The 26706-nt window shown below is 41.2% G+C and overlaps 1 protein-coding gene across 1 annotated transcript; it reads right to left on the bottom strand.

Moving 5' to 3' along the window:
* Window positions 1–2872: 2872 nt before the first annotated feature.
* On the bottom strand, window positions 2873–26630 carry mta3 (metastasis associated 1 family, member 3). The gene is made up of 20 exons (XM_034558748.1): window positions 26514–26630; window positions 26351–26414; window positions 24160–24227; window positions 22987–23080; window positions 18805–18931; window positions 18565–18628; window positions 17490–17607; window positions 16722–16824; window positions 15825–15924; window positions 15550–15738; window positions 14843–14917; window positions 14057–14115; window positions 13826–13944; window positions 12597–12754; window positions 11006–11228; window positions 9159–9251; window positions 8890–9051; window positions 8251–8282; window positions 8028–8146; window positions 2873–3059 (listed from the first exon to the last, which is right to left on the bottom strand). Exons 2-20 carry the CDS (start codon window positions 26376–26378, stop codon window positions 2888–2890), a joined length of 2103 nt encoding a protein of 700 aa, XP_034414639.1. The 5' UTR covers window positions 26379–26414; window positions 26514–26630; the 3' UTR covers window positions 2873–2887.
* Between the last annotated feature and the right edge of the window lie 76 nt (window positions 26631–26706).

Raw genomic sequence — 26706 nt, 5'->3', positions numbered from 1 at the left:
TTTCTGTTTAAGAAAACCAGGAAGTCCTTTTAAGGACAAATATCTTCAGACATTAGACGTTTATTTTATATTTTGACTAATGTGTTCGGGAAAGCTTTAGATGTAATCAGACCACTGATAACTTTGCGGGACACCGCTGGTCACATGGAGTCCAGCAGACAATGTGCTGCGTTCACGTACCTCTCACAAAGCTCCGACTTCCAAGTTTAACACGAGAAAAAAAGTGTTTTGGCTTTTTTTTCGAAAAAAAAAACACAAACCATTTAATAGTTAGAATAAACTAATATTATATACTTGACCAAACGTGCTTGAGTTTTTTTTTTTTTTTTACTCTTGGTCTATATTTGCTCTATTTAGAAAAAAACTAATTAAAATGACCCAAATAGGGTACTTTTTAGAAAATAAATTACCTGCCATTTAAAATGCCTCAACATCATCATCAAACACTTTTCAAATAAAAAGGAACGTGTTTTTTTAAAAACGATGCATAAAATATACATAAAAGTGTAACGAACCTGTGAAAAACAACTGGAAAATACAGGCTTTTAAACTCATTTGAGTCATTGGGTCATTTGGACTGCTTTTCATGGTTTGGGTTAGTTCCAGGTTAGAACATGTGTGGCGACAGTTCAGGGGAGATCCTTTCCCATGTAGATAAAGAAATGGTTTCACCACAAAGTTGAGAGCACACTCACTTTCCTTTGGTCTGTGAACTTGAGTTGCCCACAAAGATCCCTGGCCTCAACTCCATTCAACACCTTTGAGATGAACCGAAAAATACCTGCGCTTGAGCTCACACATCCTCTCGTGGCCGATGGGAGTAAACCCTGGCCACCAAAATCTTGTGTATAGCGACATATTAATGCCCATGTTCTTGGACTAACATACTTAAAAACCACATATAGTTGTCCACATACTTTTGGCTACTATGTAGTTTACATACTGTGCAAACGAGTCACATGTCATCCATTCCATCATGATGTAGTGGATGACATGACGAGCATGTTAAATCTGCTGAGGCTTCTTTCGTCTTTTATCCCCTGCAGTCCCACATGCATTATAAGACAAATCCAATTACAACATGTCAAGATTCAATCTAAATAATGCAATTCATGAGCTCCCTCTGTTTCTGATTTCCACCTTCAGGGTAAACAACAGACAGTGTAGTAAATATGGTATCACAACAGCACACAGCAATTACAACAGTGGACTGGGGACATGTTTTTAAAGCACATGAAGTACCTTGAGGCAAGCTTCCAGGAACACGATTTGTATCGTGAGAGCACTCCTCATTCCTCATCACTGGGTCAAATTACCATAATCTGTGGGGGTATTTCATCACACAGGCACCATCTCATTTCACTCCGCCCTCAAGAGCAACACAAAGAGAGGATGAGAGATGGAGTGTAGTGGCTGGGAGACAGGGCCGCCTGTCAGGGTGTAACAACACCAAATGACTCACCGAGACCTGGACATCACAATCCTGCATTTTTTTTTATTTTGTTTTTTATTATTCTCGGCATATTCATAATTCAACACGTGACACACAGGAAACACTAACATAAACATTCTGAATGAAAGAGAAGAAATCATCAGCGGAGGCTGTCACCTCAAAGACATGCGGCGGCGATGCCAGTTTTAAAATCTCATAATTAAACACACCTGAAGGCTGGATGGGCTCACCGGCATCTTTTTGAGGCAACGCCCTCTGGTAACATGCATCAGCATCGAGAGAGAGAGAGAGAGAGAAAGAGAGAGAGAGGGGACCTGAAAACAGGAGAAACTTGACTGTTGTTTTTAAGGAACAATGAAGAAATAACCAGAAAACAACAGCTGGCAAAGTTGCTCATCTTTTTTTTTGCCTCAAAATGTTGCAGGTCCATCACAGCCTTGAGGAAAATATGACAGATCCATGCCCTTTTTCTGCTGCAAAGGAAGTGCTTCAGTAAGGTACAGGTACTGTACCAGTCGGCCATAGAAATAGGATGAGTAGATTTACAGTGCTTTAATGAGATATACAATATATTATACACTGGTTCATGAGGGAGGCGTGTGCTGTTTGAAGTAAGCTGGCTCTCTATTTCTTAGCCTTGATTTATTTTCAGACCTGCAGATTTCTCCCGAATGACTGATGGATTTTTTGAGTTATTTGTCTTTAGGTGATCCCTCTTCAAACACCGGCTCATTGATTTAAACCTCGACAAGAGCTTGAAAACCTGCAGGTAAAACACAACTCAAAGCAGCTGGGTTTTCTTTTAAGAAAGAAAAAAAAGGCTGCTAGTTCAGTTCGTAGTGCATTTTCTTTTTAACGTCAGCGTTGGACATTTTGCCTCTTCTCCAATGTTAAGAGAACCTCAATCCCCACAAATGCAAATCCCACCCTCTACCCCAAAGTAATCCAGCCCCATGCCCCCACCCATTGCCCCACCCAAAATAACGTTATACAAACTGATAAAAGGTCACAACAATTTAACCATCAACACAAAAAAAGTTGCACAAAAATCTGTCGTTATGTGCATCCATAAAAACTAAGAACGGCACACGTCAACATCCACTCGTATGTGATGTTGGCATAAATACACACACACACACACACACACACACACACACTCTCTCTCTCTCTCTCTCTCTCTCTCTCTGCCACACACTTGCATGCACCCAAATACAGTATTTACACATTCCCAGGATGACAGACAGGCAGCACTTGCAGTCAGGTCAGGTGTGTGTTTCTATTGCATCACAGCTCGGGACATCCTTGTGTTGCCAAACAGTTTAAGGGTTCTGGATAAGAACATCGTTTTAAGGAATAAAGGAATCTAATGAGAGAATAGGAGGTGATAATGTGTTAGTTAGTGTGCAGCAAAGGCGTCAGAGGATCCGTGCCGGTTCAGTCGTGGATGACGATGGGGCCTCGCATCCTCAAGCTGGGGTGAGGTTGCGGCGGGGCGAGGATGAGCCCCTGCGGCGGGGCCTGGGTGACCCTGCGCAGGGTGATCTGCTCACACGGCTGGCGAGAAGCGTGCCTCAGCTGGGAACGGGACAGCAGCCGCCTGGCCCTCCTGGAGGCGTGGAGACGAGACGGGACATAAGTGCAGAAGAAGACACACGGATGCCAGGCTAATGTCAGTAAAAACTCAACATTGAAAGTAGTTAGTAGTCATAACAGCAACAGTAGTCGACGAAATCATCTCACCAGGTTGCCAAATTATCGTTGCCACGGTCAGGAATTCATTTTTATTCTCAATCATGGACGAGAAGTCTGTAAATTGCTCAGGAATCCACATTTCAACAAGGAAGCATAAGCATATTGGAAAAAATGGCAAACTTTTCCTTCACTGCACATTTGTGATTTGGTCAATTTGAATTTGATTGTTGACTTATTTTCTTTAGTCTCTGGAGACATGAAATATGTCTTGGTGTTTGAGTGCTCGACATCAAACAATAACGTAGTAGCCAATAGCTCATGATTGCATCTTCACACTTGCTAAGCTTCATACATTATTTGTCTCAGTACATTATATATACGGAGCTGCCAACAGGTCTGGATTACAGCCTGCAGTAAAAAGGCTTCCTGCACATACAAACAATGATGAAACTGGCTTTGGGCTGTCGGCTTCGTGAGACGGATCATTTGTCCTGAAGGCTATTGTTTTACCAGCGGTTTGACAACGATGCATGCAACTGGTAATTGATCGCTCGGTCGTTTGCTTGTACAAATGCTGTCATGACTCGACCTTTGACACGGTTCTCCTCCCCGTGGCTGCACATCTAACAAGCAACAGCTTTACATATAAATGCAATAACTGATGCATTCAAGATATAAAATGGAGAAACTATTAAAGAGAGAATACTACAAACTTTAAGTTGGTGAAAATGGTTTAACACAGGATGAAATGTTCAGTTTAAAATGCATCAAAATTGACTTCCTTTGGAGTAGTAATTAGAAAACAACCACTTTTTCTCATTTCCTTTATTGAGCATCAGTAGTAGAATTACGAATACACATTTCTGTCACGAGGCAAGAGAAAGGTACTTCTCTGCAGGATGTTCAGACTCATATAAAGGAGCTTGCTGGTAATTTCCAGACTGCAGTGGGCTTTGTGCTGTTACAGGAAGGTTATTGTAACAACAGCCCACAGCCACCAACACTTAAACTACAAGCCCGGGGGGGGGCACATGCACACTAATGGAATTCATTTGCAGACAAACACGAGATACATAACCACAACGTTTCCTTCAGGGGGATCAAGGAAAAACACTTTCAGATTTAATGCCCAGCCCTCGTCTTTTCTTCCTCGTTCGCTGCTTTCTCAGCAGCACCACGGATGTTTTTCTTGTGTTGTGAACAGGAAAACACATCCGTTCCCTCCAGATCCCAGCTGTTGATAAAATGAGCACTCGTGAAGACCGTGCACAAATGATGTGCCCGTGCATCCAAGTACAGTATAGAGGCCGGAAGGTGCATGCAACAGTCGTGCATCTGCACACGCATCTATCAAGTACAATGAACCCTGGGATTATTACACTGAGAGTTAAAGCAGAATGGGAACCAGAGAAAAGAACTGCAGATGTAGCTCTGCTGGCTCATCATCTAAAGCTGTGCTGTTTGTCTGTTCAGCCGGCCATCGGGAGGAGGAAAGCAAACACACAGAAATCCAACACGCTCCCAATTTATCAAGCTGTCTCATTTACATTTATGTTTCACTTTCATCTCCTTCCGATTTCTAATATATCCCAGTTTTGTCCCGGTTATTTCTCGGTCCAAATTAAACTCCTCTGTATTTCATTTTAGGTACAATCTTGGAAGACTTGCGCAGATTCTTTACTTCTGTAAAAGTATTGATACAGAAGTATCATTATCAAAATGTACTTCAAGAATCACAAGTATTTATTTTTATTTATTATAATTTATTTGATGAATTTATGATATCACTAGATTATTTATACTGATGCATTGATGCATAATAAACAACAATAACGATAGTTATGTGGTTCTTTTAAGCGGTTAAAAAAAGAAGGGTCAGGGCCCTTCAAAGGGTCACAAGATTAATTGTAAAATGATAAAAATCGGTTGGGAAAGAGAAATACATGTTTTTGTAATGTCTTTACTTTTCTCTAATGTTTTTTTTTTTTGTGAGATCTTTTTGGGCCCCCACCTGTTTAAATACAACTATATGACCACTTGTATTTTATCATTGTATCATATGTTTTTCTTAATAAAAATCAGCAAAAGTAAGCAAAGTAACAACAGCTGTTGTATAAATGTAATGCAGTATACAGTACAATATTTCCCTCTGAAGTAGAGTGGAAGTATAAAGTAGCATGCAATGTAAATAAAGGAAAGAACAGACACATTACAATTGTACTTCAGTACACTCATTAGGTATCTCAGCTTTTGAACTATACTTGCCAAATTATTTTCTTCATCCTCCTTTTTAAACACATTAACTTGATTTATAACAACTATTGGAAGGATTACAACGAGAGTATCTACACACATTCATGGATCCCTGAACTTGCCTGTCATGCCGTCATGAATTTTTACATTTGTTGTTCAGAGTGAAAAATATTGACTATTAGATGGATTGCCATGACATCTCTGGATTGTTTTAGTCTCCAGAGGAAAATTCATGGTTCCCAGAGGATGAATCGTAAAAACGTTTTCATATAGCATATAGCATTCACATAGCGTAATAAGCAGGCATTTTTGGTTGCCATAAAATAAGTTACACGCTTTAATCTCCCCTCACATGATGATACAATTATTATGACAAGATCTCCTGACTTTTCATCAGCTTTGTCATAAGGTCAACATTTCAGTGATGTCATTCCTATCTTATTTTTGTCCTGTTTAGCAGTTTGAATTGTGTGTCTCTGTAAAGAAAAGTGTTCATGTCCCTCTCTGTTTCTCGCTCTATTTGTCTTTCTTTCCTCCCCCCTGAATAAGTGGGAGTGATCTCCCACTGTTTGTCTCTGCCTGGTGAACAATGCAGTGTTCTTCATCACTCGGAGAAAGAGTCGGAGATGGAGAGAAAATTAAACTTCCCTTCCATTAGGAGTAGCCGTTCAGAGCAGATCTATAAATGTCTTTTATTTAGAGAAGCATTCATTTTCTCTGCGAGAGGAGCAAATAACAGTGTAATATAATAAAGAGACAGTATTCAGCACGACATCTCTCGCACAGACAGCCATGTTGATAATGCAAGTGAGTGATCCATATGAGTGCAGCCATGGTTAATGTGGTAATGATATTTCCACTCAGGACCCGGCGCTGCCTGGCTCTCCTCGCTGGCCGCTCCGCACCAGTTAGCTGCTCTAATTTTAGCCGCTATGAAGGCCGGGCGCCATGGCTCCTTAATGGGAGAACATCTTTCTCTCTCACATCGAGACCTGCACACATTGACTCATTGTGTGTGAGAGAGTGTGAGAGAAAATGTAATACCTGTATTAAAGTGGTTTTGTTTACACGGCATAACACTTAATTCCAGCCGTTTCTAAAGGAGCTGGTTATATTTAATTTTCATTCGTTCAGCATCATCAAATCTTACATGACCGCTCACAATTCCCGGTTCAATTTGAGTCTATAATAATATCTCTACAAATACAGCATATAATACTTAAATAAGACTATGAGCCGACGGCCTCTCTGGCAGCTCAACATGCAAACATACACACAATGACAGTACTCACATGTAGCGCTGCCCCGTCTGAGTTGATTAGTCGACTCGTCGGTCATTTTGTTTATTGTCGACTACGATGTCTTTTGTCGATTTGTTATTTTTTAAGCTATTTTTCATGCTTTATTAAGACACTTATGAGCACGTCTCTGGAAAACACCATATTTAAAGTGGTGCTTTTGTGTGATTCTTTATGGAGAGACTCACATTTCCTGATTAAAGTAATCAACTAATTGAATAGTGGACTAAATCATATGAGTGTTAGTTTACCAGGAATTTCCCTTGGTCGAGGACAGCCGTATGCTTACCCTGTTTACCAGATATAACTACGTTTGACATCTTTGTGTGCTAATATTAGTACTAAACACAAAGTACAGTTGAGGCTGATGGAAAAGTTCAGAGTTTTGTAGGTATTTTTTAAACTAACTTTTAAAGTACTGGACAGATTCCAATTTTGAAGTTATTTCATCCTGAGGTGAGCGTTGAAGTCAAGCTCTGACTAAAATATTGCCAACGTTATTTGGCTTAATCTATCTATTTTTCATATCTTATGTATGGTTAGATGTTCAATTATAATGTTAGAGCATTTCTATGGAAGCCCTGTACTTACCACAATGTATATTTAGCCCTATTATTAGGCCCAGCAGTGAGTATCTTAAATTAACTGAGCTCTCTGACAGGTGACACCATTCTCCTCCTTTAAGCTGCCTCTGAAGCCTAAACTCACCCAAGCAAAGAGCAGATACCTTATATCTACATAGCATTAGGCCAGATTACAATGGCTGGCCCAACTGGCATGATAAGCATCTTCGTCTGAATGCCATGGCACCCTCACTGAATCCTGCAGAATTTCTTTTTTTATTGGCCTAAAAATATTGGAAATCAAACAAGAAAAAAAAAAAAAAAGGTTATAGAGAATATAAAATCCCCCGAGGTAGCTACAACCCCCATGTTCCCAGAAAAACAGTGAACACGACCGCTTTTATTCTAGGAGACGTGTTTCCCTCTGATAAAAATAATCTTAGTTCAGCCGGTCAAAACTGGTGCTTCTTCAGTGTTTCATATCTGTGTCAGCTACATTAGAAAAAATAAACACTTCTATTCAAATACATTTCAATTGATTTTCACTCTGCAGGCCGCAGCCACTCTGTTTCAACTCAATTAGTCTGTGTGAATTTAGGCAAAAATGCATTGTGTATGTGTGTCTGAGGTCGACGCAGGACAAAAGTAACATCTGCCACGGCTCAATTATTCTTATATGCTGTTACTGGGCTCTCAGCATCACTTGCTTTCCCCTCACATGCACACAGTCAGCCAATCAGAGGTTTGAAAAGTGTCACCTTTGCTTACCTGGTCTCCCGGGTGACAAGGAAGAAGCTGTCATCGGGGGCATCGATCCAGTTGGGGCGTCTCTTGCGGATCATGACGCCGCTTCGGGTGCTTCCACTGCTGCTGCTGCGGCCGTTATGCTGCAAAAAAGCAATTGTGTTTTTTAAAATTTTATTACAATTAGTGGTGACGCAGTTGTGCAGGATTTCTTATTTTACTTTTTTAAAGAGTGTAAGACACCTACCAGGAGGGGTCCACCTGTCGTACCAGGGTTATCTGCAAAAAGAAGAGAGAGAGAGATGCAAAGTATGCATGAGGGAATCTGTCACTTTTGAAAAGTATTGATTACTTTTCCTAGTTACAAGTGGTGCAACAAATGACTGTGTTTCAATTTCAATAAAAATAGTGAAGTTACCAATAAAAAACAAAGTGTCAGACTGAAGTTGAATCATCCAAATTATCCAAATGACCCCCATCTGCTGATTCGTTTTCATTAGAATTAGTTGTCATTCTCTCCAACGAGCTAGTTTAGATAAGAAAATGGCAGAAAAGGTTATCAGCTCCGGGTGTATTTACACTAATTCGATTTTATCAAGCAAAAGGACGACAAGGACATTGGATATCAACACGGTTTGGTCCCCAAGGTTCACTCACATCATAAGTAACTCAGTTAAAAGCAAGACAGGACTCATTTTCCAATTATTTTTTGGGGGGGATTGGGGGGTGGGTGGAGGGGGGGCGTTTAACAGATGAAAACAAGTAAATTATTTTTTGCTTCTAGGCAGGTTGAAGTTAAGCAATAGAACTCCTATTATTAAATACATCATAATACTGTTGTGTAATTCAGCAGATAGTTTAAAGACACGTGTGTCCGTGTGTGTACCTGCGCGTCTGTCCGGCTCAGCCCTGCTGTGGTGATGGTAGCTGCGTTTTCCCAGCATGCCGTGGGGGCCGTGCGGGAGAGAAGAGAGGAGGCGTCGAGGGGGAGGCGTCTGCAGGCCTGGGGTGCGGTGGGAGCGAGGGACGTGGGCTGCTGGCCGGGACTCTGCAAGAGACACCACACTGGAGCTGCATCAACTGGCTCCTATCTGAATGAGGTCTACTTATATTATTGTAATGTGATTGTTATTCAGTAAAACCGCGTTAATTTACCTAGAAATTGGACAACACTGGTCAGAGTGCTCCTTTGGGCGGCTCTGGTTTTGGGGAGGCGAGTCCCCTGCCCTTCCGACGCCCTCAACATGTCTAAACCAAACACACACATACATTTTTACAAACCAGTGCAGTGTCCCAGTGACTTATGATCTCCCTCTGGTCCCACTGAGATACTGTTTGACATTTCTGCAGAACTATGCAAGTAAAATTGTGTATAAAATCAGTTCTGTTGGTGATGAGATAATGTCAGGATGTGAATGAAAATAACCTTTTTTCATGTTTAAAAAAGAATGATGCAGTAACTCGGAGGTGTTGATGTGGCGACTTACTTTCATGGATGGTATGTCCACTCAAAAACACTGAACAGCAGGCACATAGAGATGTAGATGTGAGTACATGCACACACACACAAACAATAAAACATATTGTAAACACGCGGATAAAATACGGAGGTATTATGACAGCAGGCACTGACGGTTGAGTCCATGCTGGGGGAGGGAGGCATGTCTTTATGGTTCCTCTGAGCGTGGCGGAGTTGATGGACAGATAACACGGGACACATGAAGCACAAGGACTCGGAAGAGATGCTTTCAGGTGTGACTTTATTGGAGGTCTACTCTCACATTCACACGGTGATGAAAGAAAAGAGCAAAAAAGAGGTAGAAGATGAGATGAGAATATATTGCAACAGTTGTTAGAAAATGAAGGACGAGGAGGCGAAGTGGAGGGGGAGAAATGGCTCTGGATGGCAAATCCTGTCTGCAGGATTTACAAGCGCAAAGAGGCAACATGATGGATTCACATGAATATTGCATGATTTGAACACGGGAGAACAGCTGAGTGGATGGTATGGCGAGGGGCCATCCAAGAGGACATGGCCCAGTTCATGACTCTTGAGCTACAGCCTGCAGCAAAGTCAAGAGCAGCTAGTTATATACTGTACCAAACAAGAAAATAAGGTCCTTGCTTCATCCTCAACCTCCCTTCTTTCAAGTTGCATCAGTCCAAAACCCGTCTAAAGCTCATTATCAACCCAAACACAATTAATTTTACACACGAGGAAAAATGAGTGCGCAAAAAAGAAAGAAAGAGATGGTGATGGCAAACACACTGAAGCCAAGGTTCAGTATTTACAATAAACATTCATGGCTGCAGAGTGGGCACACCTGGACCAGGGGCGCCGTGCAAAATAGAGCTTCTCTTAGTAAAATAAATGTTCTCTACGTCCGACTTCAGCAAGTACACGGCTCAGACTAGAATATGAGTTATATTGGACTACAGTCTACTGGTTAATGACAGGAGCAAACTCACTTACTATGTGTGTGTATGTTGTTGTTTTTAAAGTGTGTGCAGGTGTGCTTGTGTAGAAAAGTCCTGTTTAACCAATAAATCTTTGTGTATAATTCCAACAATGGCTTTCAGTTCGCAGTGACCAAGAACCTTAACACATAAAAGAATTAAAAAAAAAAATGTAAATAAATAAAACCACGAATGAAATGATGATCGAAACTCATAGTTATGAGGACAGGCAGTCTTTATTGGAAACAAGGGGTGGGAGAATACAAAAACCAAAATAATAATAATAACAATAATAAAAACAGAAAGAGAGACAGGGGTGGGTGGGAGGGAGGAGGGGGGGCAGAGATGGGGGGGTTAATGGTGGGGCAATCAGGGTGAGGGAGGGTGGCGAGTGAGTGAGTGTGTGTGTGTTTCTGTATGTCTGCATATGTTGCGTTTTGTCTGCAGGTGTGTGTATGTGTGTGTGTGCGTGCGTGTGTGTGTGTGTGTGTGTGTGTGTGTGTGTCCATGTGGCCGAAGTTAGGAGGAATTGAAAGAGCTCTTACACTCTGCCTTTATGGACCCACAGTTAATGGGGACAAAGGGCCGGCGCGCAGCACGGCGCAGCCTGATGATGTCACGGCACATGTGCCGGGCCAGCTTGGTGAGGCGGGTGGCCTGCAGCAGGAAGGCCTGCTTGGTCTTCATGGAGGACTTCGGGCTGCCGCTGTTTCGCATCGGCACCATGTGATTGGACTGGCGAGGAGCGTGGCCCCGTGAGCGAGGCTCCTGGGAGAAAAAAAAACAGTTTTACTAACAGTTTAGATGCTCGGGGAAAAAAAGGTTTTTAAAAAAAGCCCTGAAAAACTTATTCTTCAACCTAATGTGATCTATGTGGTCAGACAAGACAAGAGGACTAGATGTCCACATCTCAATGTATTATATTTTTAAAGTGTGCTAATGGATGAGAGCTGTCCTTTAAAAGGTACTTTTTGTTTACACCTACTTGTTATAAGAGATAACAAGGTGCTAAAATAGTATCACCACATAGAGAAGTTGAGACCCGTTTATATAAACAAAACACCAACATTTTAGCTTTAAGATCAAAATAAATAAAAACGCTCACCAATAAATCCTCCCTTCATAAAGGTTAATACTTAGGTCATTTTGGAGGCTTTGTGGTGCTGTTGAACCGCATTGCTGTTACCCAGAGAGGTGATTGTAATATTGTGTCCATCCAGGGTTACTACACATTGCAACATTACCATAAAGTTGAATCAGCAGCTTATAAAAAACACCTAAAAGCAGAACTGAGCAGTACAACCTTCACGAAGGTGGGTTTACTGCCGGGCTGTTGTTACATAGCGCATTACATAACTGGCATTTTAGTGCACATTCCTGAACAAATGTGGGCAACATAAAATCACAAATGTAATAAATAATGCTGGGCCAATACAGGGCTTCTTGTGTTCTGCATGCAGACTCACTAACATTTTACAGAGATGTGTTAATTAAACAAAAGCCATCATATATGTTATTAATTACACCTGTACAGAAACAGGGTTGCAGTTTGGGCCTTTGTATTGCGTCCTAAATAAATAAATTCCTGACAAAGAAAATATGTCGACCAAAAATGGACCTTTAGAAAAGAAAAAAAAACAGAGCATATTCATTGGCATAATGTCCTTAAATAGAATATTTACATCATCCTGATTACAGTGTCTCAGCTGTGCGACATTTAAATGGCAGTCACAATGAAATACAGGACACATTTTGCATCCCAGTGTAGAGATATAGAAACTAAATCTCTTAACTGGTCAGATTTCTCACTCGGGGGGGGGGGGAATAATCTAGACGGTAAATGTGTAACGTGTGAATGTAGGAATATATGAATGTGAAATACCGTAAGAGATGTTTTGAGGTCAATGAATAATTGATGTTGACAGCTCAAAACATCACTTGTATGTTAAACTTAATAGAGCTGCAGTTGTGTGGATTTTGTTCCATGCTTTATACAAACATTACAGTACTTGGGGAGTCAAGAGCATGAGATTGGGTGATGGTAAACATGTGATGGTAAACATGCCGATTCCCCCTCCTCCCCCACTACTACTACACCCCATGAGTTTTACATCCGTGGCTTCTGACTGAGCTTACATTGGTTGCTGGACTGGGGGAGGTCCTCTCCTCGGGGACCTCTGCTCTGCTTGGCATCTTCAGGCCTCCGTACTTCTTCCAGTACATCCAGCAGGAAACGCAAAGGCGGCACTGCATGTTTGGTGGCCCCCATGAGTACCATTGGGCCGACTGCATGTCTGTTGATGCACGAAACGCATTATTGAAAATTAGAAGCATTGCAGCAGATAACTGGTTTCAAAGACACTCAGCATATTGATCTCTACTTGCACTGTTTTAATTATCTCTTTAATGATTTTATCGATGTCTATATATCAGACAAAGTCACACTCATGCCTGCGATGGACTGATGAGATTAGACTTTAACATCTGTACAGTCTCAGTCCACACACATTTATTGGTAGGAAGAATACAAATAAATATATGTATAGTAGTGTCTTTGTTGCACACCCATTCTGGTTCTTATTGAATCATGTCTCTTTCTAAATAGCTTCTTTTTGACAAAGAAATCAAACCACAATAACATGAAATTGTAAGGCTTTTATTGTGACACTTTATCTTCTGGTAGCCATTTTTAATGATGCTAGCGAGTGATAGCTCCTTGGTGAGCCTTTTTGTGCGTTTAAGGTAGAAAACATCATTTAGAATAGGGTTAGGTTATGTAGGTCTATTAAAGTATTTTTATTTTCTGTCAACAAGCTGACATAATGAAAGAACTTTAATAAAAGATGAATGGTGAAATGAATTTAGCAGAAAAAAAAAATAAAATGTGAGGATTTGAGCTCTTCTGAACTCTGGAAGAGTTTCTGTTATATCACTGTAAATGAATTATTTTGGCAATTTGAGGACATCCCCTTGTAATGGGCATTTCAATATTTTTTTGTTAATGATGAATTTAAAAAAAAAAAAACATAAATATTGCAGCATAGCAGGTCGAACCCTTTCTTACATAAATAGATAAGTGGAATTGAAAGTGAAGGGAAAGATTGATCACCGGATTAGCAACAGCTGTCAAAACAAAGGCAGTTATGGTGAAACTGAAAGGAAAGCTTCTCTTCCAGAGTCAGAAGAGCTCAACGGGGAAAAGTAATCCGCGAGCTGCCGAACACAGCAGCAGTCTTTCTTCTAATTGACCCGTGTTCGCTGCCCTTGTGATTACATTTCACACTTGCCGTTATCAAACACATACACACACACACACACACACACACACACACACACTCGCTCTCACAAACACAGACAAAACTCACTATAACAGCTCTCGCAGGCTCTGCCCCCGCCTGTTGCATGGTAGGCCCCGGGGCCCGCTCCATTCACTGTCGCCATCTTGCCATTGGTCATAGAGATCTGGTTGGGGTTGGGCTTGTTACTGTCACAGAGAAGAGCGAGAGGAGATTTAAGAAACAGACTGAGAGTGCAGAACATTAATTATGCATAAAGAAACATGGTTACATCTAGAAATGTGAAATAAAGTGACTTACTATGTAGGGATATAAACCTGCTTCAGTTTGCTCTCTGCCTCAGCTGCCTTCAGTCGCTTCTGCTCAGAGAGAAACACGGAGGATTGATTCATTAAGGACCAAACAAATCAACTATTTGACAACTTTTATAATTTAACCCCGATAGGCGTTACAACTATTATTATCTAATGTGTTGATGCATTTCAAAAAGGTGTTGTTTCCTTTCTTTGTTACGCCCTTTCCTGGTAATCATAATCAATTAAAAGTTTATATTCATGTTACAAATGCTGCTGATTCTTTGATCCAAACATTTGCTTTTACTTAATTCAAAGATTTTTATTTTCACATTGTAAAATGGTGCACTCCACCTATTTTACACGTAAAAAGGGTCAGTTTATTTGTATTTGTAAAAACAGCTGTATGATCTTTTCCAGTTGCTCTGAGGCTGTACATTATTTACAGAAAAACAGGGTTAAATGGAGTTTCAAAGATGTACCAGGTTAGTGTAACAGGCTGGTGATCTAATGAATCTCAAGTTAAATTCATAATACAGAATCCAATTCAAGATTTCTCAGCTTCTGACCTTTTCATTTTTTTAAGCCCAACAACTTTATGCAATACTAGATCACCTGTGTGCCACGCAGTAGCCAATAAACGTGCAACAGAAGACATGCAGAACATAAATACCGACACATATAACATATATGCAGACACACATAAGAAAACTGACAATCGTTCAGACTGTCCCGAGCAAAGTAGAAAGCCAATAAACAAATACTAGTTTGGCAAATACTGATTTTGTCTCACCTGTTGCACATATCTGTCTGTTGTCTTCCACATGTAGTAGTACTCTATGATACTAGTCAGAGACTTCCATGGCAGCTTCACAATAGGAAATAATGAATAAGTGTGGAGAGAGAGAGAGAGAGAGGAAATTAATGGTATTAATATCTCATGTTCTTGCCATCTGGGTTGCAGAAAATCTATAAATATTCATGAGAAGCGTCGTGACCAGAGAGGCTGAAAGCTACCGGCTTTGCCTGGTTCTGAGCCCCAGACCAAAACACACACATTCACACAAACACACACGGTGATTCACACATTTAATAAGTATTCATGAGCACCTGGTGCCCCCACATACACCCATATCCTGTCTTTATTGTACAGTACATGTAGATGGTGGGAAGGAAAGTTCAATAGAAATAGTCAGCCCAACTTCTCCACTGTACATCAGTATGATACATAAGTAAAAAAAAAAAAAAAGAAACACACTTCCACTAAAACACAGCTGAACACAACTCCTGCTTTAAACTTCACTTGCGGTTGAGTGCTGAAGGTTATCAGACGCAGCCACACGTGCATTGTGGCTGCGTTGATGTGAATTATGCTGGAGGAGTGACTAGAGAATGCTTAAATAACTTCATACCACAACATAAACCCTGGCCTCTACGGGAGTAGATTTTATCATATGAATTCAAGCTGACGTCATTTCACAGTTATAAACACACACTTACAAAGTCTTGTCGGATGTCGTTGAAGTCTTTTCCGTATTTCTCTAGCGCCTCTTCGAACATGGCGGCTTCCGAGGCGCTCCACTCCTCCATCTCGTCCCTGCAGAGCACCGGGCCGCCTGCTGGGACCAGTACACTCAGCGCACTGGACAGGTCGTAATTATGACGATGCAGCGTGTCCATCGCATGGAACTGCAACAACAATAACAAAGAAAGGGATTACAGCTTATTATGTAAGGCAGAGTGAGTGCGCATTTATCTGCGTGTGTTCAACTCACCAGTGTGATATCTCGTGAGGCTGCAGCTGCACTCATGTGTAAGCTTGGCTGTCGAACTGAGCTGCTGCAGTCCAACGCTCGAGCAAAGGTCCCAACCGCCCTGAAGAATTACACCCAAAACACACACATAAACAAACTGGCGGACAGTAAATATAAAAACACGGCGAGATGCATGTGCCAGTTCACTGCTGCGTTATGACACATCCTCGTCAGAAGCAACGAGGCTTAAAAGAGGTCACATCGACATATTTGATTATATCATTGGGCTACAACACATGCACAATAAAGTCTGGTTCGCACTTGTTGAAAGGCTCAATAGCTGGAGCACAATCATACAACATGAGGACGATCTATTATTTTCACAGAGGCGTCCGCGGAAATGGAGTCAAGACAATTACAATCCTGCTGCTCCTGACAAGGACTTTAATAAAAGACCAGAAACAAATGCTTTCTATATGAAAATGTTCTATTAATTATTGGCGGTCATCTATTATAGCTCGCCCCAAAACGTTCTGTCAGAAAGAAACAAAAGGTGTGCAAACACGAATCGTGGCTCAAACACAATAAATGGTCAAGCTAAAGTTTTGACACAGATTTTTGAAGCCCAAATCATTATATTATTATTGTCATTTCAAATCCCGAACAAACGGATAAATTCACAATTCAAAATAGCGAGCCATACTTTGGAGGTATCCCTCATATAACATAAATTTACAAGAGCATTTACAAAGAGAGGAAAATAATGACTATAATGTAAGCTTTTCTGCAGTAAAGGTTCTAACACTCTTATATACTCGTACCAATTGTTCCATCCGTCCGTAAGTGAGTTTAAGTAGTTACAGCTGTACAGGAATCAAAACATCCTATAAGAGTAGAGGTCAGAGGTGACGGTCTTACCGTGCCACCACTAGGAATTGGTCTATCTGTTTGCTGGTGAGCGGACACTCTGGATACCACAGCTTCTCTTCCAGCTTGGACTGGTCCCTGTCATCTGCCTCACCTGCAGGACACACAGAGGCAACAGCTGACAGACGGCACGGGAGCTTGAACACAAGCCAAAGGTGACGAAACGGAATAACAATTTGGTTAGTTGCAGCTTTTCTGGTAGAGCTAGTCGTTTAAACTCTGCACACAATCTGCTACCATCTGCAAAGGTCCGCAAACTATTGGATGGTTTCGGAGAGAAGTTGGTGCTTTTGTTTGAGACAAAGAGGCTGGTCACTACAGTATGTACATATTCCTCTCAGCCCATTAAGGTGAAATACAAAGACTTTCCGCTCTAAAGCAAAACAAGTTGCAAAATGTAAACGCCCAAATCTCTACTGAGGATGTTGAATTTTACAACTTTTGTTCACACTAGCAGGAAAACAAAACACTTTACCAAACTCCCAAGTTAACTTTTCTTAAATATCAACCTCAGTTACTATTAATACTTGGTCATGCTTCCATGTTGCATCTGTGAAAGAGGCGCAATCAAGTCATGGGAACAATATAATTCATTGTCCATGTCGAGAGGAGACAATGACCTCCATTATTAGGCCAAAGCCTGCAAAGAACAGCTACTTCTTCCCACTGCAACAGTTTGAGACCAAACACACACACTAAAAGGTGTGTAAACAACAGCACCTCTAGATATGATTGAATAAATCATGCGTTCTGACTGACCCTCTTGTAGCATTTCAGGTACGTCTGCCTGAAAGCGCGGTCCCACTCGGATCTCTCCTTTGTCGGCCAACAGGGTCTTCTGTGTGGGGTCGTAGACCAGCGAGTAGAAGAACGTGTCCTGAAGAGAACAACAAAATGATCTATTTATGCATTTAAAATCACAGGCTTTTACACAGGCTCTAATGGCAAACATTTGCATTATACATTTGAACCTTCAATTTAATTATTTTGGAAATTCCCTGGTGTGAAATGAAGGATGAAAGAAAGAAGAAATTCTGCAGTTGACCTGGAAATCTCAGCTGTTGTATAAAAGTAAACAATCCTAGCATCTAGCAGGATTTGCTTCTTTCTTTGTCTTTTGTGATATATATATATATATTTAATTGTTCTTATTTGAGTCGCAGGATTGAACAAGGCATCTTCTAAGTGATCGGTCTCGGCTATATTGAGCTATCGTGCCCGATCCATTCCTTCATTTTACGTCAGCTGTCACACGGGTGTCTTTACTCGTGATGCTCTCATGCACAGCAACGCAACAAGTGCAGCTGCCGTCAACTCTCCGCTGCCCATCCATCCTCCCCAGTCCACAGTCACACAGCGACAGCGCAGACAGCAGTGGAGGTTCGACGACACTCACACCGACCACGCAAGTGCAGCAAAAGCACGGGGAGCAAAACAATCAATAAGAGTAATTTATGAATGTAATTAAGAGATGCACCGATCGATCAGCAGACGATCAAATCTGCCTGGTTTTCAACTGATCTGCCGTGTCTCATTTTTATGCTCACATTAATACACATTAGCCTAAAGAAAGTTTTATATCGCACGCACGCACACACACGCACACGCACACGCACACACACACACACACACACACACACACAAAATGAGTTATCGGACACCATCTTTGGATTTCAACGATAAATCAAGGAAATAATCAGCTGATTAAGCCTAGACATTGACTTTCACTCAATTTTGGCAGGAAAGTAAAATAAAGAAAAAATTATGACATTGTCTTCAACAAGCAAAAAATATTAAGAGAGGAGAACGAACCAAGTTATTTTCTCTGACTCACCTCTTTGTCAAGGTATGAAAGAACGGCTTCAGTCTCATTTAATAATGCGACACTGCACTTCCCCCTAATAGGAAGAGAGAGGGAGCAAACAAGCACTTGGTAAAACACACACAGGAAGTGAGCGGCACTTGATTTGTCTGTTCATGGCTGGGCGAGTGACTATCCATGGACACTGCCTGCAGATGAGACGTGGGGTCGAGTGTGTGTGCGTGTGTGTGTGTGTGTGTTTCTGTACAGTACCTGATGTGTGTCGCAGGCAGACTCTCATACTGCCGGGAGAGGAAGAGCTCTCTGTGGCGAAGCTGGTGTTTCTGTTTTTCTGTTAGGTCCGTTTCTATCGGGCTCTCCTTCTCTTCTTCCAACTCCTCTGCAAAAGGCACACACACACACACACAAGAGAAAATTAGACCACAAAAGACATCGGAAGAGAAATATGACACACATAACATAACAGTGGCTGACCCGTGACAGATTATCAGTCACAAATGATTCCAGCCATATTCGGCCATTCTTCTCTTAAGATTTCATAAAACACCACTTAATGACATTTCCTAACTGTGCTGGCGTCAGATTTAATACAATAGGCTGGTAACGTGGCCCTCGAGGGCTTTGCAATCTCAAACTAATGCTGCCATCCATTAAAGACTCCCAAGCTATTATGCGCAGGAATACTATGAGATATTTAATGCGAAGCACACAGTGCTCATCCATAAATACTGGATTAGCTGCAGTTAAGTCGCCACATAATCACATTCAGCGAATACACATTGTAAGTCAGCGTTAACAGTGAAGGCATATACTTTATACAGAGTGCTATTGGCAACTATTACAACACCAGTTGTTTTCACCCAGTTGGAAAATCCTACAGAGCCCCAGAATCCCCATTTCCACTGTCATGCGTTAAGCTGCCAGTGAGTGTTTTCAGATGTGTCCGTTTGACGAGCGAGAAACAGACAATCTGGAGCGTTTTGAGGCTGCTGTCTCCAGGCGTTACGCACCGCCTCCATCAGCAAACCCCCTCCGCTCAGCCCTTTGGCTCGGAGAAAAGCATCGTAATCCTTCGTAAATACATAATTGAAGACAGAGGACCTACCCTCTCCAGACCTGGTACCTTTAAGAAAACCAACATTCGCACCCCCCTTCGCATGCTGACTGGCCAGCTGTGCAGAGGTGAGAAAGGAGCAAACTTCTCTGTCTAGCTTGCTTTTTAAATTTTTTTTTTAACATATGCAATTTCATGTGAACAACCGAGAGCAACACTATGGATATCTTCCAGCAGGAAACTTGTGAATTTATAGAGCACTTTTCTAGTATTCCGACCATGCAAAGCGCTTCACATTACATGTCAACATTCACCTATTCACACACTCGCACACCGACGACACAGCCTTCAGTCTCTTCGCCAAGACACTTGGGGAACTGGACTGTTTCACTACGTTGCCCCCCCCCTGGTTTTCCCCCCGCCTTCCAGTCAGCCTGAAAGTGATGTGACTATGTGCATTTCAGCCGGTGAACACTGAATATGAACTAGTTTCTACATCACGTCTGAAGACCAGAGTGTTTATAGTTGTTCAAAATGGCCACGCACAAAGTTGAGGGGGAGGGGCTTCTGTTGTAGCGAATGGCATGCGTAATGAATCGTACCAATAGGAATAACAACTTTCATGGTCTCTCACACACACACACACACACACACACACACACACACACACACACACACCTAGAGGAGTTCAAGAGCTGTTTCCTACAGCATGCTGCTTTTATCCAATAGATAGCAGCCTTGATGATTTCTGATCTGCTCTCCTATATATTTGAGCTGTAATTGCTGCATTAAAACACAACTAATGCAAACAAAGTGTTTTTTTCTGCTGCTGCTGCTGCTGTTTAAAATCACAGCAAGACATTGACACCTTGGTGGATGAGTGAATGTACACATTCCAATGTTGCAAGATATGAATGAGGGTAGGTTGGAAAATGTCAATTTCAAAAAGACCCATTAGGACTTTTGTTTGACCCTCAGCTGTTTGATCTTTGGCTGCAATGAGTAATCATAATGATAAACAAAACAAAGTAGGGCTTCAGAATGCAACTCCTTCTAAAAAATTTAAATAAAGAGAAACAGGTTGATATTTTTGTACCGTGTAGATTTTTTTTGTAGTTTGGTAATAAGTTCAGACCTCTCAGTTGTCACTCCCAAAACCCAGCACAATCTGCTTTATTTCTTTAAATCAGATTCACTGCCTGTGCTTTTGTTTTCGTCCTGAACTGATTACTTTTTCTTTTTTTTAAGTTGCATGCAGCACTACATCCTAATGTTGTTTCTGTCTCAGCAGCTGGAAGATGACCGACTCCAAATAGGTTGTTGAATTGGCACTGTGCTGCATACTGTATGGTACATTTTTGTTTCCAATGTTGCTTTATGTTTACAAAGTCTAGCAAAATAAGCAAAACCTGTTTTCCACAAAACAGTTTGAACACACAGAGAGAAAAGAAGCACAACGCATTCCTGTCTTTCCCATCAGTGCTGATTCTCGATCATGTGAGAATCGCTGTTGAAATAATTGACTTATACTAATCAAGTAATCTAATTACATTACAATTTAGGTGTTTTCATGTATGACAACATATGGAATAGTTTTTTTAACTGTGATAATTCTTCTTGCAGCTGACTCCTCATTCATCAATCTTCCTCCTCAAGGTTGTGGGATTGCTTTGGCGAAGAGGAGCTTTTAGTTTCCAGAAAGTCATCGACAATTTGTTTTGTTGCGACCAAAGGATGAAGTGAAACATCACTGCGAACAGGTAGAAGGTTACCCACGCAGAACAAGCATTAGCTTTGCAACAACACTTTCCTTTCCTTCCTCCTTCTCCTCCTCAGACAGCCGCACTCCAATGCTCACCCTCCCGGTAATAAGTAATTGACAAATACCTGTGACCTATAAATAGCGGCATATTTTCACATCGCTCTAGATCGCCTATTCATGTGACTAAATAATTGCAGTCTGGAGCTCTGGTCTACATGAAAAACAAAATGGTATTGATGGTTAATGTTACAATGTGCTCACGATGTGCTAACTGGATACACAGCTGGAGATGTCTGCCTGATTGACAAGCAGCAGACAAACCATTGTGACATTTTCCCTCATTGAGTCTGGCGGAAAATACTAATTAAGAACCATAGAGTGTGAGACCAGTGCTGTAATGTCCGTTCATTACTTAAGAAATTATCAATATTAATAAAATATTTATTTATTTCATATTGCTGTGAAATACATTTGAGCAAAGCTGCAACCAATAATTTTTGCGTTAATCTGCAGATTATTTTCTCAATTAACCAAAGATATTCTATTAATAGTTAATACAGTAATAACAGGAAAAAAATGTCCATCCTGGATATATTCTTTTAACAAATATTGTAGATCCTTCTGTCTGCTTCTCTCCAAAATGAGATAACACTAGTGCAATGTCGGTTGAAATCATGGCTGTTCAGAACGAGCCGAATGCTCGAACTGTGCTGGTGCTGCTTGCAGCTTTCTTGAGAACTGCTCATACAAACAACTTCACACTGCAAACAGCGCTTCCTTTGGGTCATGAGCAATACAGCCGCCATGACATAGCTGCTCCACACAACCAAGTCGCAGACACTCAGTCAAAAACACGTTGGGGTGCACTTCCTGGGAAAAGCCAGACTCTATCATTAGGCAAGGTTGGCATGTTACTACTCTTATTATTGTCCATTATACCCTGATATAACTTATAAAGTACTAAAAAAAAAATCTCAATTGTAAACTTACTGTCTACTTCAGGAGAAAACATTGAGCGAATATTCTTCTTCTTCTACCACTGCTAAGACCATCATTCCCAGCTAGAGCAAGGGTGAAAAGTAAAGCAATACAGCGTTTGCCAGGGGCTCGTAAAACTACTCAGAAATATCAATGTAATACAATAATTAGTTGCTTGCTCCAACATAGCGACCGCGGTTATAAAGTAAAGAATGTATTTAATTAGCCGAAGTATTGTACCGGCAGTAACGCCATTGGTATTGTTATAAGTTAGTATCAATACAGTCTTACTCACGGGGGAAAAGACAAGTCGTAGTTTAGTTGACTCATGTTCACACATGTAATACACTTTGGTTCGATTATGCTTCCCAGTTGGCTAGCAGTTCTTGTTGACGCCAAAGAAGTGAAGAAGAGTCCGGTTATTTAAACGATCTGCAGTTAATGAGCCGATGTCTGCCCACTGTGGACAAGACGAGCGCTGTGTGCTTGTTGATTCAAAGTTTATAAATAATGAACGTGTCCAAATTGCACCAATTTCGACAACGATCTCCCCCGGGATTTGCAAAAAGACATACAAACAGATATTCATCTAAAAGAAACGTTGTCTTGGTGTGTGTGTGTGACAGGAGTTACTACTCACTTGCATGTTTGTCTGCGAGCTGGATGAGGCTGTGGGAGATGTCTCTCCTTCTGTAGAAACAAACCACCTTGGCCTCCACATTGCCACTGGCCGTCTGAAACGGAGAGAGTAGAAGGATCAAGGTTGACTGTATGCATATAGGCAACACCTCCCAACACAAACCTCTCATTTCCAAAGAGGCCTGGCTCCTTTGTGTGCTCAGGCTATGCTGCTATGACAGGCTGACCAGGGCGGTAACGGCGCTTTGGAACCAATGATTGATTGATTGTATTGCCGGATAATTAGGCTTAAAAACCCAGCCAGTAATAAATTCCATGACTGATGGAGAGTGAATGGATGTGGACGTATGAGGTTTGAGAAAATGGCTTCCAACCTCTGCTACTTTTCTCAGAAGCTTGTGGGTAAGAGCAGATGTGTTTAATCGCAGTGTTCACCTGATGGATATGGACAAAATAACAGGAACACCTCAGAATATTTTGCAGTACAAAGCAATAGCTATGGTCACGAAAATGTTTATCATCTTGAATCAACCACTCTTTCAGTCTCAACAAAAAAAAAAAACATTATGCAGGATCACTGCGTTACATTGATAAGAACACTGTCTTCCGTCTTTATATTGTAATATACCGCCTTGATACATTTTATACTGCCCAATCGGATATCTTCCCACACACACACACAGTCTGATAATTGCATTTATCTGAGTTTCTTCATGCAAATGCAGGAAACACTTTTCTGACTCGCCTGTTCAAGACGCTTGAGTAGTATTTAAACAAAAGTTAGCTTTGGTCTGTTTTTAACATCAATACACATCTAGGAAATAATTTTAAACAGTTAACTCTACAAATGATCAAACATTGGCAGAAAAACCAACATCAAATCATGTTGCATTTCGAAACTTGTGTGAGTTGATCTTTAGTCAAAAGCTGAGCTAACATTACATGAATCTCCCCTGCCTACACATAGACACACTAGTGGGTCCTGTGATATCAAAATACAGTTAAGAGACAAGGAAACACCTGTCAGGCTCCATCATTTTACAAACAAACAATTTTAGTCCCAAAATACATGTGGGGGGTAGGGAACAACGAGGAATCCTAGCTATTTACCCTCAGGCATAAAACAAAGTAAAAACTAAACACACACACAATTGACACACATATACTTTAGTACCTTGTTGAGTTCTTCTATTCGTCGTATCAGGTAAGGGTTACTGGAGGAGTTCTCAAAGAATACATAATCTGCAACCGAAAACACAAACTGTATGAGATCATTGCAGCGATGGAAATAATGGAAATAATACACTCATTAGGCACACCTGTAAATTCAAAAGCTCTTCCATACAACAGATCACCTTATCACAGACAACAATATTCAGTTTTGATTGACACTGTCCAAAAGGTATTTATTTAACAATATGTTTACCAATTAACTAGATTTCTATGTATTTGTTTATAATGCTTTGCCCACCTCATTTATAAACATGAGGGCGGAAGAATATTAGAAACACGTGAATTAACGCCTCTCGGACAGTGTCAAACCTCAACATTATAATCCTCTTAAATGTACAATTTGCGGCAGATCAGTTGTATTGCATTGCATTAAGTTGTATAGGTGTTGTAACAAAGGGGCCAGGGAGTGAGCATCCATCCACACATGTATATTGCAACCACTACCCCATTCCCAGCTCACTATAATGTAAGAAAACTGGCTGAGTGACATACTGCAGAGTTTTCCCATTACCAGTATACCATTGAGCAACCAGTAGGACAATGTTAAATCAAGAGGAAGAGGTTAAAAAACAGGTGTGGGGACAATGTATAAACTGGGTATGTGTTATGAGCATGAACCACATTTGGTATTCACAGCCTGACAGTCACCACGGTTATAATTCTGTAAGATAAATATGTTGAGGAAAAAGGTATATATTTATAATAATTAATGACTTTCCTCTGCTCATCAACAAAATCAGCATGAACATGACTTAACTTTAAGCCTGATTCAGCTCTACCTGAGCTGAATATACAGTAACTTTTGAAAAGTTCAGTCCATGGCAAATGATGCCTTCAAGTGCAGTATGAAATATTGTAATTTCTACGCACAAGGAAAATACACAACAAGTAAATAGGTAAATATTTCCAACTCGTCATGGTTGGATATTTAGTAAGTGCATGCAAATACCACAGTCTTCTAACTCTGGATTCAACATATATGTATTGTTGTAACAGAGTAAATTGCAGCCCTGACCAACATTATTCTCGTTATTGAGTTGCACTTAGTAGGACCAGCTATATGTAACAAGTAACAACGTTTACAAAAGTCCAATTTTAAAAACAGACCCGTTATCATTTCATAAAGACAACAACTCCAAAACCACCAACAAGCTTTAAGTTCCCGAAGCTGCAGTTTCCAAACAGCACTTGAAGGCAGCAGCAGAACTGCAGCTAAGGTGACCGTATGGTCAACAAACTGATATAGGTTGTAACGACACCGCAAGACGCCTGTTAGACTATTGCCACTAGTATCGCCTGTGCAGAGCTGCTCACTGTGTATGCGGCATGTCAAGCATGCCATTAAAAGCCTAATCACAACCTTAATGTGCTGGAATTACGTGTGAATAAAAAAAAGGTGTGAGATTAAATCAAACCCGACGCAGCGACGCCATGAATCGAGACAATAATTTGATGCTGAATTCCAGCACACTGCTAACAAGCTAGCTAGCAGGTGAAGTAATTTCGCTAATTAACGGCGCTTGTTGTGCACATAGGTGGACACGGACCCGATGCCCGGTGTCTTATGCTCCGTAGACCGTCACACGCAGTCCCCGTCGTGTAAAACGGGACCGCCGCAGCCGCAATAACGCTAATCAGTGAAGACATTAGTGGCGCTAACGTTAGCTAAATAAGGACTCGCACTAATGGCTGCATGCCAGAAGAGGCAAATACAAAGGCAGCTCCAGACTGCCCGTGGTAACGTTTTAACCATTTTTTTTTTTTAAACACATGCCTCGTGGAGAAGCCCCACGGCCCGTCCGCTACCCGTCTCCCCGGTCTATGCAAGCTGAAGAACAACAAAGGTGCCGACAGTTGAAATATGTTTACATTGTGAGCTTAGCCATTTAGCAAGCTGGTGGCTAGCTGCTGTGGCCACGACTAGACGCGAGGCCTGACCCATTTTGAATCCCCAAATATTTAGAAATTATCACCTTCCTGGTCCGACTTAATGCACCTATGTGCGCGTTGCACAGCCGTATCTCACTATTAGGCGCAAAACAAACTACCATTTGCGTGACACAATCCCCAGGGGATGCAAAACTGGAAGGGTTTCAGTTTGATAAAAAAAAGATCCACATTGACATACATACCTCCGACCCGGTACATGTTGGCCGCCATTTCTGCCCTCCCGGAGTGTTAACGTAAACCATAAAACTAAGAGAAATAGAATAATTTTATAAAAACAATAAAACTCAGTTTCTTAAAAGGTAAAAGGTGCGATAAATTATGATCGTCGAGACTCCGGATGTGTACCGAAGCGGGAGATTTTTTGGCAAATCGACCCCCCCCTCCTCCTCTAGGATCCACAGTACCCTTTACAATACAGTGAACTCACGGCAGCCAAAAGAAGTCCGATCAACCCGAAAAACCACTGACTGGTGACGTTGAGAAGAGGGCCGCGCACGCGCACATACACACGCATACACACACACACCATGACACACAC

This window comes from Cyclopterus lumpus, chromosome 19, assembly GCF_009769545.1.
Source record: "Cyclopterus lumpus isolate fCycLum1 chromosome 19, fCycLum1.pri, whole genome shotgun sequence".
In the NCBI taxonomy this organism is placed as follows: Eukaryota; Metazoa; Chordata; class Actinopteri; order Perciformes; family Cyclopteridae; genus Cyclopterus; species Cyclopterus lumpus.
This window is presented reverse-complemented; position numbering and strand designations above follow the sequence as displayed.

Coding starts and splice junctions, on each gene's coding strand:
- mta3 (XM_034558748.1), bottom strand. CDS start 26,378: ATGGCGGCCAACATGTACCGGGTCGGAG. Junction 24,228..26,350: donor CAACATGTACCGGGTCGGAG/GTATGTATGTCA, acceptor TTTCGGTTGCAG/ATTATGTATTCTTTGAGAAC. Junction 18,932..22,986: donor GCTCGCAGACAAACATGCAA/GTGAGTAGTAAC, acceptor TGCCTTTTGCAG/AGGAGTTGGAAGAAGAGAAG.